This window comes from Salminus brasiliensis, chromosome 8 (genome assembly GCF_030463535.1).
Source record: "Salminus brasiliensis chromosome 8, fSalBra1.hap2, whole genome shotgun sequence".
Classification (NCBI taxonomy): domain Eukaryota; kingdom Metazoa; phylum Chordata; class Actinopteri; order Characiformes; family Bryconidae; genus Salminus; species Salminus brasiliensis.
In genome coordinates, this window is record NC_132885.1 from 40,416,947 (window position 1) to 40,429,491 (window position 12,545).

At 45.4% G+C, this 12,545-nt stretch overlaps 1 protein-coding gene across 1 annotated transcript; it reads left to right on the top strand.

The window, feature by feature from the left end:
* Positions 1-1,962: 1,962 nt before the first annotated feature.
* Positions 1,963-12,237, top strand: cpap (centrosome assembly and centriole elongation protein). Its single transcript, XM_072685264.1, has 17 exons — positions 1,963-2,048; positions 3,060-3,417; positions 4,037-4,151; positions 4,235-4,345; positions 5,034-5,187; positions 5,271-5,355; positions 6,540-7,917; positions 8,121-8,244; positions 8,476-8,641; positions 9,274-9,561; positions 9,657-9,738; positions 9,913-10,022; positions 10,136-10,210; positions 10,289-10,429; positions 10,523-10,607; positions 10,684-10,804; positions 11,909-12,237. Exons 2-17 carry the CDS (start codon positions 3,079-3,081, stop codon positions 12,099-12,101), a joined length of 3,567 nt encoding a protein of 1,188 aa, XP_072541365.1. The 5' UTR covers positions 1,963-2,048; positions 3,060-3,078; the 3' UTR covers positions 12,102-12,237.
* Positions 12,238-12,545: the final 308 nt, after the last annotated feature.

Below are 12,545 nucleotides of genomic sequence, written 5' to 3' on the forward strand. Positions count from 1 at the left end.
ACACACAGGCAAACACACGCATGTGCACATGAACCCAGTCACCCCAGCTGCACTTTGGGGACACCTTCAGTACAGTTGGTGCTACTGCACTGCATACCAGCAAGCAAGGATGAAGGCACCGGGGGTCCCAAAGTACACTAAATGGACAAAAGTATTGGGACACCTGCTCATTCATTGTTTCTTCTGAAGTCAAGGGTATTAAATAAAGGAGTTACTGTCTCTACTGTCCAGGGAAGGACGGTGCTCCACTAGATTTTGGAGGACAAGGTGGTTGAAATGCTGGTCATCCAGGTGAAGATACACCCGAGCCCTTGAACAGTCTCGACCATGTTTTCATGCTGGTCATGCTGGTCAGCCCGGTCAACTAGTGGGGTCACGCTGGTCATGCTGGTAGACTAGCGTGGTCATACTGGTCGGGCTGGTAGACTAGCATGTTAATGCTGGTCAGCCTGGTCGACTAGTGGGGTTACTCCAGTCATGCTGGTTGACTAGCGTGGTCATGCTGGTCAGCCCGGTCAACTAGTGGGGTCACGCTGGTCATGCTGGTTGACTAGCATGGTCATACTGGTCAGCCTAGTTGACTAGCATGGTCATGCTGGTCAGCCTGGTCGACTAGTGGGGTCACTCCAGTCATGCTGGTTGACTAGCGTGGTCATGCTGGTCAGCCCGGTCAACTAGTGGGGTCACGCTGGTCATGCTGGTTGACTAGCATGGTCATGCTGGTCAGCCCGGTCAACTAGTAGGGTCACGCTGGTCATGCTGGTAGACTAGCGTGGTCATACTGGTCGGCCTGGTTGACTAGCATGGTCATGCTGGTTAGCCTGGTCGACTAGTGGGGTCACTCCAGTCATGCTGGTTGACTAGCGTGGTCATGCTGCTCATATTGCTTAGAAAGAGTGGTCATACTGGTAAGGTTGGTCAGCTAGCCGGGTCATGCTGGTCAACATGCATGGCAATTCTGCTCATACTGGTCGTCCAGTATGTGGTCATACTGGTGAGGCTGGTTGACTAGTGCAACAGATAACACCACTACCTGTCAGTGAGCTATTACACCATGTGGAAGACTGGGGTTCGATTCCTGGTCTGGGTGACTATGCTGCTGTGCTACACCAATAAGAGTCCTTGGGCAAGACTCCTAACACTACACTGACCCACCTCTGTAATAAGGATAAGAGCATCCGCTAAATACCATAAATGTAAATGTAATTAAAATTATGTAAATATCATGTTTAAATGAGATGTTATAGAGAAATTAAGAGTCTTTTGCTGTAAATAATATTGTTATTGCTCTTTTAATTTTTAATTCTTATTTATATTATGTATATAGTGTAAATTATTTATCCAAATTTTTGTAACTGAGTGTCTTGCTATCCCTTTCTGCTGTTACACTGAGAATTTCCCCACTGCGGGTATAATAAAGGACTATCTTATCTTAAACAGTATAATAAAGACATGATGATATTGGCATTATTGTTATTATAATTATTTTATTATTATTATTAGAAGTAGTAGTAGTAGAAATCACTGCATCACGGCACAAAAATAATCAAAAATGTACTTTTTTTTTAAATAACACAAATAAGCAAATAATATCAGTTCGCTAAGATTATATAATTGAAGGGAATTTTTTTTTTTTTGAGGAAAATTGTTTTTATTAAAACACACAAAAAAAATGTAAGCAGCGCATATTAAAAAATAATTTTAATATTAAATATTACAATAACATAAAAACCATCGTTGAGGATGTCATAACTACAAATTATGATAAGTTATGAGGTGCAAAATATGCCACACAAAATAAAAATAAATAAAAATGAATTAAAATGAATTTGAGCCGCGCGGCGCTTCCGCGCTTCCGCGTTTCCATGGCGCCCCAGCCACTTTCAGCGCTCAAACTACATTTCCCATCATGCCCCGCAGCTCAGCGCTGAGTCTCGCGGGCTTGCTGTTGTTATGGCGGTTAGTTTGGAGAGCAGAAGCTTTAAATATCCGACCAGCCGCCGCGCTGAAACCCGGGGACCTACAGCTGGACCTACAGCTGGACGCAGGTAGGAGGTGAAGTCGCTGTCGGTTCTTTATTTGGCTGAAAACTTGGGACTGTTTTGAGTCTCAGTAGCGACCTTTTAATCAACGTTTACCACCCTGAGCTAACGGCTAACTGACCTAGCTAGAACCAAACTACCGAAAAGTACACAATATTTATGCTTCATACCTCTAAACTACACAGTATTCTGCTTTTATTAGCTGATTACCTCTAAACTACACAGTATTCTGCTGTTATTAGCTGAAATTACCTCTAAACTACACAGTATTCTGCTGTTATTAGCTGAAATTACCTCTAAACTACAGTATTCTGCTTTTATTAGCTGAAATTACCTCTAAACTACAGTATTCTGCTTTTATTAGCTGAAATTACCTCTAAACTACACAGTATTCTGCTTTTATTAGCTGAAATTACCTCTAAACTACAGTATTCTGCTTTTATTAGCTGAAATTACCTCTAAACTACAGTATTCTGCTTTTATTAGCTGAAATTACCTCTAAACTACACAGTATTCTGCTTTTATTAGCTGAAATTGCCTCTAAACTACACAGTATTCTGCTGTTATTAGCTGAAATTACCTCTAAACTACAGTATTCTGCTTTTATTAGCTGAAATTACCTCTAAACTACAGTATTCTGCTGTTATTAGCTGAAATTGCTCAATTTGGGAACAGAGGTCGAATATAAGACAGAGATGCTTATATTTTATAAGCCTAATCGATGCTTTATTGTGTTTTACCTGTGTTTTACCCCCAAAATTAATATTATTAGCTTGCTAAATTAGTTCATGGGATCAGCAGCTAACTGTATTAACCCCTGTCTGTACTCATTAATAATAGCCAGCTTTAGACCAGGCCAGACAAGACCACCATCTTCACCATTAGTGTTTGGCCTCCACCTTTAACCCATCCAATATCCGGGCTTTTAAAGGCCCAACAGCCTGGATATCGAACCCACAACCCTGCCACCGCTGTAGCTTTGCACAGTACTAATGTCCCACTGCTTTTCTCTTTCAGGCTCCTTCACGCCTCAGTCATGTCGTCTCCAGCTGGACCGCAGCCGTCCGAGTCTGGCTTCCTGTCCCGCTGGATCCCCAGCAGCTCTCGGGCCGGGGTCTTCCTGAGCGGCTCTCCTGGAGAGGTCGGCTCTGTCCGCAGCAGCTGCTCCTCTCTGGCGCAGGAGATCTCGCTGGCCGACTCCTTCTGCTCCCAGTTCGCCCCTCTGCCCGTGTCCCTCAGCAGCAGCCTGGACCCGGTGGTGCCCGAGGTATCCGAAACGGAGCCGGAGACCAGTCGGCCAGGCAGCGACCCTGACAATGTCCAGAACATTTTGAGGAGGGTGCAAGAGCTTCCGCTGATGGCCAGGCTCGAGCAGGTAAACGTCCTACCGGCTGAAAGCTAGCGAACGTGACATTATCCTGCTGAAAAGGTCGCTGGTTTTAGAAGGTCCAAGGTGGTCGAGACCTGATTACATAGACCTGATTAGCTCTTGGTCTGATCCCCCAGTGAACAGTCTGACCAAGCTGTTCATATTAGTAATCACTGGTCAACCACTGTGGCTCCTGACCTTCATTGATTAGTTTGATCACGCTGGCTGTGAGGAGCTTAGTGTGCTCCTTGTATCCCTGAGGGTTTCCTCCGGTTGCCCCGATTTCACCCCACCTTCCAAAAACACACATGGTAGGTGAACCCTTTATGCTTAATCCCCCCCCCCCCAGGTGTGGATGTGTATTTATGCTTGTTTGTGGTACCCTGAGATGGACTAGTGATCCCAGGTAGGCTCCAGACTCCCCCATGACTCCAACCAGGACGAATCAGATGATAAGATGGACGGACAGATATTTTTTGTTGAGATTTGCATGAATCTGTATCAGCATCATATTATGTAGGAGCTCAATGATAACTGTAGCTTCTTGCCTGCCTTGCGTTGGTCAGATGTTTTGGGGTTCAAAAGCAATGAAATGTGTGTGGTGTGTTTGTTTCCCCCCCCCCAGCTGAAGCAGTTGCAGCAGCGCATGCAGGAGCAGCTAAAAGCCCATCAGTTGGGGCAGCTGCAAAAGCTGCAGAACGATCAGCAAAGCATTCTGGGGCTGGTTCAGACAGGCACAGGTAGGTGTGCTTTAATTACACAGTTTTTTTTGGCTCCGTTGGAGTTTTATGTCCTGCTGAATTGAGATTTCCATGCTTAGCAGGATACAACCAGGAAAAGCAGCAGTACAGCGGGAGCACATCATCTGCACTCTCCCCTGCACAACATGGTGTTTTGCCCCCCACACATCAGCAAGAAGGTCTGAGTGAACTGGGTAAGTTCATGGCCATTTTGGAGCATTAGTCATTAGCAATGTACACTATATGCCCAAATGTTTGTGGACACCCCTTCGAATGAAGGCACCCAGCTACTTTAACTTGCACCTGTTGCTGACACAGATGTGCAAATGCATACGTACAGCTTGTCTAGTCCCTGTAGAGAGGTACTGGCAATAGAATAGGACTCTCTGGAGCAGATGAATATGAAGCTATTGGCACCATGCTGCCTAATAATGCCAGGCGTGGGATAGAGGGGTATAACGCCCCCCAGCATTGAGCTGTGGAGCAGTGGATCTAACACTGTTCTCCTGAATGATGAATGGTGCTCCAGCCAGTAGGGTAAGGATGATGTGGGGTAGTGATTATCCAACATCCTGACCTCACGAACAGCCTTATCGATAATACAATCAAATCCTCACAGCAGAGGTAGTAGAAAGCCTTCTTCCATAGACAGTAGAGACAGTTACTCCAACAAAAGCAGCACCCTTTTTAATACCCTTGATTTTGTAAGAAATAATGAATGAGCAGGTGTCCTAATACTTTTGTCCTCAGACCTAGGCTGATGTTGATAGCCAGTATGAAATGTTTAATAATAAATAATAAAATAATGATAATTTATTGTCATATTGACCATCCCGTTGACCTCCACTTGTCACTCAAATTGATCATGATGTGCTCCAACAGAGTCGAGTGTGTGGAATCATGAACCCAGTGTGGTGCAGTCAAGCTTTGGGCAAGATGCTGATGAAGAGGATGTTATGATTGAAGGCTCCCTGCAGTCTGTAATTGAGGACCAGAGCATGTGCAGAAAAGACAGCGAAGCAGAGCCACAAGACAGGTGTGTGTCATCAGTGTTGGAGAAACGAGTTGTCACCGTTTGTGTGTGTGTGTGTGTTTCTAACATAACGTTTTTGTCTCTAGGCCAATCAGATCAACTACTAGTGGGAAGACATTCGAAGAGATGTTGGAAGAACAGCTGAAGCTGGAGAACGAGAAGATAAACAAGGTCAGGCAAGTTTGAAATAAGCAAGCCCTCCTAGTTATTAAAGTCAGGTGTTTCAGCCACATCCATTGCTAACAGCTGTGGGGCCATACATTGACAAGACTGACGGTAGAATGAGCCAGTTAGAAAGCAGCATTATGTGAAAATTGGCATTTCTTGGTCCTGGGTTGGATTTTGCACTTTGAGGTATTTTGGACAAGCTGAGCAATACAAACATTTAGCAGCATGCAGAGCCTGGAGTAGCAACTGTAGAGATGCCATTGTCCCTGATTGACATGATTTTGAAGCTGCTATTTTGAGGGATAAAAATATTACAGAATGCTGCTTTAAATGGCTTTAATACAAACTGTAATTGTGCTGTGCCAGAGCTGCCCTGGTCAACTGTAAGTTCTGTTTTTGGGAAATGAAAGCATCAAGGAGCAACGACCACTCAGCCAGGAAGCAGACTGAGTGTGCAGTGTTAAGCTACAGCGAGTATTGGGACTCTTTTAGCTGATTAAAGAAACATAACAGTAAAATAAATAGACAAATTATAAAAAATATTAGGTCTACATTTAATCACACTGGATAAAATGTCCGTCCCAGCTAACTTATTACTTTATAATTCCCAAGTAACTTTATCATGCTTTCAGTCCAGAATTATATATATATATTTTTAAAATTTTTTAAAATAAAAGCAAAGCTGCACTTTCTGTAGATGTTTCTTAAAATGAGTGCTGGAGTTGTACAACTAACAGTTCTAATGAACACAATATTTAAAGCAACACTATGGAAAATTGGCAATTGCCAATTGGCATTTCTTGCTCCTTGGTTCCCTCTACAGTCGGGAAGTGTAATTCAGCTTTGCGCCATCACTAAAGGTCATGTTTTTCTGGATGATCTGAGAGATACTGAAAGGTGAAGAAGCATGTGGGTGGAGGCTGTAGAGTAGCATTATAGGACTTTACCCACTTACGACTCTGGTTACGCAGTTCTCACAAGCGTTATCCTGCCCACTTCACCAGAGTTACATACTGCAGCTAGCAGCACTCCGAGCCCGGAGTAGCAACGACTATTCTCCCTAATCAAGTCAGTGGAGCATCACTGATTTTGAAGCTGCTATTTTAAGGTAAAACTGCTACACAATGTTGCTTTAATCACTCCTTTAACATCAGCCTTAACCTTTGGCTTTGCACTCTTCGTTGCAGAACACCTCTGCTGAAGCAGCGAAGGCGAAGAGGCCGTTTCTGAGACGTGGGGAAGGCTTGGCCAGGTTCACAAGAGGGAAAGCAGTCAGATCTTCCAGAGAAGGAACAACGCGTTCAAACACCAAACCCACTTCTTGCCCGAACCCTGTGACGTCTCGGAGCCAAGCAGTTGCAACCCATCACCAAAGCTCACAGCCTAAAAGGCCTTCTTCTAAATCTACAACCTCAACGAATGCTGTGATCCAGCGGAAGACTGCTGTTCTGAACAAGGAGAACTTTCCTCAGAACAAGGCTTCAGTACCAGCAACCAAGACTGTTGCTAAATCTCATGTTCTTGTATCCCACCAGGGTCAGAACTTGAGCTCTGGAGCTGTCCAGCAACTTGGCAAGAACGATAAGAAGCCTGACCCCCAGCAGAAGAACATCTGTGATGCCATGGTTGAAAAGGTAAATAAGGGACAATCGTCGGGGCCTGTGCGGGACCCTAGGGCATCCGTGGCGGAGAACTCGTTTGAGGTGTGGCTTACAGAGCGTGGAGATCGCTGGGAGAAAGATCATCAGCGCGAGTGCGTAGAGCTTGGCGAGTTTGAGCTGCTGGAGAGAGCCGCAGACGAACTGTCGTTCTCCAGCAACTCCTCCTTCATTTGTACTCTTCTTCAGGGAGATCGTAGACGTCTGTCCTCCACGCCGGTCAAATTGATCGGTCAACAACCCACGCTGCCTGGCCATCGTCAAGATGTCGCTACAGGCACGGTGCAGCCAAGCATCTGCAACGTCCAGCAATGTCTTCCAGACCTGCCTATGGACAGTGTTGCTGTGAGCATTAAGAAGAACGTGGTGATCAGCGAGTATTCGGAAGATGAGGACGAGGAGGATAAAATGGACGAAGATTCCGATGCCTCATTGTGTAGCAGCTCCGAGTTCCACCAAACTGCATTTGGACCTAGTCAGCCTTTCAGCCACTGCTTCCAAGTATCTCAAGTCCCTCCCTACGATAAAAGCTCCTACCAGGACAGGGAAGGAGGAGCTGCCAGTCCACTAGAAGAAGAGGAGAGCAACGGAGATTCTACACTAGTGAGCGTCAGAGATCACTTCGACTTTGACGACGATGACACTTGGAACGAGCCTGAGGACTTGACCTGCGTTTCCACCACGATGGACGATCATGTGGGCAAGGCACTGACAAGGAAGGTTGCCAGCTCAAAAGGGGCAGAGCCTGATGCTTCAACTGGCAGCTCTTTGGATCGTGCACCAGAGCCTCCGCCCACATGCCAGTTGGTAGCAAAGCTGTTCCCAGCCCTCAAGCCGAAGACCTGCCCTTCAGCTCCACCTTCAGTAGTGCAGGATCCAGAGGGGACACACAGTGAGCACGGAGCAGGTGATTTACACAATTGCAAGTTAATGATGTGGTCAATCCATCCCAGCTTCCTTTTGATGCTGGATATACAAGGCTAATGTAGCTGATGAGTAGTACATTCTTACACATGACCAATAGGTGTCTCTTCTTCTAGTCAATTTGGGGTGAGGTTTAGTAAATCCTCTCACTGGTTAAATTCTCACTCTCTCTTATGCGTAATCCAGCCCAGTCGCGGTTACTTCGTGAGCGCTTGGTGGAGTTGGAGACGGAGATTGAACGGTTCAAGGCAGAAAATGCAGCGTTGAGCAGAATCAGGCAGGAAAACGAAGCCGTCAAAGAGAACCTGCGGTATGTAGCACATCCAAACCCGAATGCAGAGACTGTGCTCGGTCAACTTGTTGGACGTTGACTTCTAGAGCGTTGGTCGGAGGCTAATATACACTGTATGGACAAAAGTATTGGGACACCTGCTTATTCCTTGCTTCCGGAGAAGTCGTCTTTCTACTAGATATGAAACGAGCACAGTCCTGAAAAACCTTTGCAATAAGGTGAAAAATTGTTGACGTGATTTCCCTGTAGGAAGGAGAGGACTGAGTTCCAACAGAAGATGGCGGATGAACTCGCCAAATGGGAGGAGTTCAAGCGCGAGGAAGGTCGGAAGCTGCAGCGGGATAAGAAGCTGTTTGAGAAACATGCAGCAGCTGCCAGGGCAAGACCTGACAAACAGGAGCGGGATGAGATACAGGTTTCAGTCTCTCTAACTTTTTAACGGTACACGGTATGTCCAGATATTTGTGGACACCCCTTTTAATAAATGCATTAAGCTAATTGAAGTTGTTGACATGGATGTGCAAATGTACACACACACAGCTTGTCTAGTCCCTGTAGAGAAGTGCTGTCAATAGGACTCTCTGGAGCAGATCAACACAATGAACCTATTGGCACCATGCTGCCTAATAATGCCAGGCGTGGGCTAGAGGGGTATAAAGCCCCCCAGCATTGAGCTGTAGAGCAGTGGAAGAACTGTGTTCTCTGGAATGGACTGCTTTTGGGATGAGACTGTACGAGCAAAAGTTTGCGGACACTACTACACTACTCATCCAGTGCTTCTACTCTTCTCAGAAGTCTTTACACTAGATCGCGGTGAGAATTTGATAGCATTCAGCTACAGTAGCATCACTGATGTTGGATGATTAGGTCTGGATCACAGCAGTTCCACTGCTCCACAGGCAGACCCTGGGGAGCTCAAGTTCTCTAGCTGAAGCTTGGTGGAAGGTTTTATGCTCTTGTGCAGCAGCTCCAGAGTGTCCCTTTCTGTGGAGATTATACCTCATTTGTGTCTGAACACCTGTGTCAACAATACCTTTTACGTGTTAGTCTCTAAAGCAGCAGCTGAACACTCTGCAAGAGGATTTAAGGAAACGTGAGACTCGCTGGTCCAGCACCCACAACCGCCTCCGGCAGCAGGTAGACAGCCTCACCGCTGAGAATGCTTCTCTCCGGGACCAGGTCCGCCTGCTGGAGAAACTCCGCTTGACTGCGTGGAAGAATGCTGAGGGTGAGCGAGAAAAAGAGAGGGGGAGGTCTAGTGCACCTGGCAGCGGCTGTGGCAGCATCAGCAGCACCACAACCACCAGCACTGCTCAGAAAAGGGCCAAATCTAAGGTACAAAACTCGAGCATATCTTCCAAACCGGTCATTTCTCCATGACCTAAATCACAGATGTTCTTTTTATTGATTTCACTTGTCTGTGTTTCTAGAGCCCTTCCTGCAGTGTTAAGACCAGCAGAGGTAATGGCAGACGAGACAGTCCAGACCTTCAAAAGCCTCCCAAAACTCAAGGTACACATTACTCTAGTTTGCTATATGGATGCTAGGGGGGCTTTGTACCCCTCTAGCCTACGCCTGGCATTAGGCATGGTTACAATGGGGCAGTAAGAGTCCTTTTTTGGACTTGAAACTGTATTATTTCTTCAGTTCAGAGGCATCAGTGTAACACTTCATATTTTCCTCCAGCTTGTAACTCAAAGCCCAAGACTTCTCCAAGTCAGAAGGAAGCCTGCCCAGCGGCTGCTCCATACCACCTTCTAGATGCACAGACTCAGCCAGTCACTGAAACCTCTTTAGTGAGTAAAAAATGCTACATATTAAACTGCCGAGCCACTTGGAGCACCAAATCCTCCTTTTTTTTTTTATACTGATCCCTTTAAATGTGATTTAAATTAAGTTTTTTAAACAGGAGGAGGAAAGTCCTGGGGTGGTTGCAGAGCAGTTGGAGATGGAAGAGGAAGAAATCATGCACACTGATGGCAAGGTGAAATAAGGAAAAAAAACACCTGATCTGATTTGCTTTTATGTAGCAAAATGACCCAGATGTTTTCGTGTTTCCCAGATTGAGAAGCTGCTTCCGGATGGAGGGCGACTCATCGTTTTCCCCAACGGCACGAGGAAAGAGCTGTCTGCGGATGGACTGTCGGTCAAAGTCACGTTTTTCAACGGAGACATCAAACAAATCATGCCAGATCAAAGAGTGGTGAGAGTTTTAGCTCTTCTGGTTTTACAGCACCTGTAATTACTGACCTGTATAAGTAACCTCACATCAACTTCTGTTCCCTGTGTCCTGTAGATTTATTACCATGCAGGTGCTCAGACCACACACACCACCTACCCTGATGGCATGGAAGTTCTCCAGTTCCCCAATAACCAGATCGGTAAGTCCTCATTACCTAACCTGCTGGTCTGATGTGCTGGTAAGTGCCTTCTCCTGACGTTGGTTCTGCATTCCAGAGAAACACTTCCCTGATGGCCATAAGGAGATCACGTTCCCTGATCAGACGGTTAAGAATATCTATCCTGACGGGAGGGAGGAGAGCGTGCTGGCAGACGGCACGATAATACAGCAAAACCCGTAAGTACAGCTACTGCTGGAAATGAATGACATTCTGAGGTGGGTTACATCTGGGATTAACAGCTGTCAGGTTTTAGAGGTCCGCTCACGTTCCCATTTGGCTTGACCGAGTGTAAAGTTTTCATTAAGTTTCTGAGACTCATAATTTGGAATGGGTTCAGTTTAGGAAGTCATTGGGGATCCATCAGCATAAGAGCTGAGCTGTGAAATGTTCTGCACTTTAAACGCACCATGATGCTACCCCAGACTTTCTGGATCATACTAGAGAATGAGGCCCGTAATGATGGGATTATGATCCGGGGGAATGCTACAAAGGGTTCTTTGAGCGATGCCATGGCAGAACCATGTTTGTTAAATGATAACATATGGTTCTATAGCTTCGCTCAAAGAGCCTCTTGTAGCATCTTTATTTTTAAGTGTGCACTCATCTGTATCTGGATGCATTACAGAGTGTAGTCTCACATTTTCTGGCTTTTGTTTCACTGTTGTGGAACTTCAAAACCGTCCATGATCTCCTGGAGTTGGACCACCTTCATGAGAAAGCAAAATCTGATCTGGTCAGAGTGGGAATGCATTTTACTACAGAGAGCTACTGTCTGGATGTTAAAGCCAGGTGTAAAGAGGCTGTGTATGTTTATTAAGAGCAAACCAACATCAGAAAGAGAATTATATTAAAAGAACGGTTCTTGGTACTGGATTATTATTATTATTATAGGACCATCTCTTGCCCCCAGGATTCTCTGGACCTTTGATTTTGCAGCAGTAAAGGTAGTATTGTTGGTGTAACCATCTTTAAGCCTAAAGATTAAGTACCTGTGCTGGACAAACATCAGCCCTGTTGCACATTAATATGAGACACTTTCCATTGGTCGTAGTAGTAGAGGGGGTCTAGACTTCATCTGTGGGGGAAAAGCATAATGATGTCGTACCATAGGAACATCTACGTTGTATGAAATACTGGTCAAGCAGCTAAACTTTACCTACTAATCTGTTATTAACAGGGAAAGGCAGTAAAATGACTTTAGTGAGCTGTTTAAATGGTCATCTTTGAAGCGTGGTCACGGTCTTACTTCCCATCACCTGCTCCTTCTTGGTCTATCTTAGGGACGGCAGCAAGAAGATCCAGTTTAACACCGGTCAGCGAGAGCTCCACACTGCCGAGTTTAAACGGCGAGAGTATCCCGACGGCACGGTCAAAACAGTTTACTCAGACGGCCGCCAGGAAACGCGTTACCCCAGCGGCCGGGTTCGGCTCAAAGACCCTCAGGGACGGGTTGTGATGGACGCTAAGCCCTGATCTGAAACAACGGGGACGTCTTTTTTTAAAAAGTCAGATTCTTACAAGAAGTAGAGCATTGGATTATCTGTGTGTGCATGTGTTTTGTATGGGTTACCTATTTATTTGCAGTGTACAGTTTTGTAAAAAATAAATATTTGGTGAGTCAAGAGCTTTTAAGAGCACAAATTTACTCGTCCCACGCCCCAGTCAAGCTGGAAGAACATAACGTGAACACAGGTACAGCAGTGATGAACAGTACTGATCATGAAGAACCAAACAAGGCAAAAAACTAACTAAAAATTCACATCAACATAAAACACCAGTCCTCTGGGGCATGTAATTGAACCTGTAGTGTAAAAAAGAAAAAGGGAAAAAAAAAAAAAAAAAAAAAAAAGCATAGAAGGAATATTAATTAACTCTCTTCAAAGCAGAGCAGTGCAGCCCATGAACGATAATGCCACA

Coding starts and splice junctions, on each gene's coding strand:
- cpap (XM_072685264.1), top strand. CDS start 3,079: ATGTCGTCTCCAGCTGGACCGCAGCCGTCCGAGTCTGGCTTCCTGTCC. Junction 9,739..9,912: donor AAAGCCTCCCAAAACTCAAG/GTACACATTACT, acceptor ATTTTCCTCCAG/CTTGTAACTCAAAGCCCAAG. Junction 10,211..10,288: donor TCATGCACACTGATGGCAAG/GTGAAATAAGGA, acceptor CGTGTTTCCCAG/ATTGAGAAGCTGCTTCCGGA.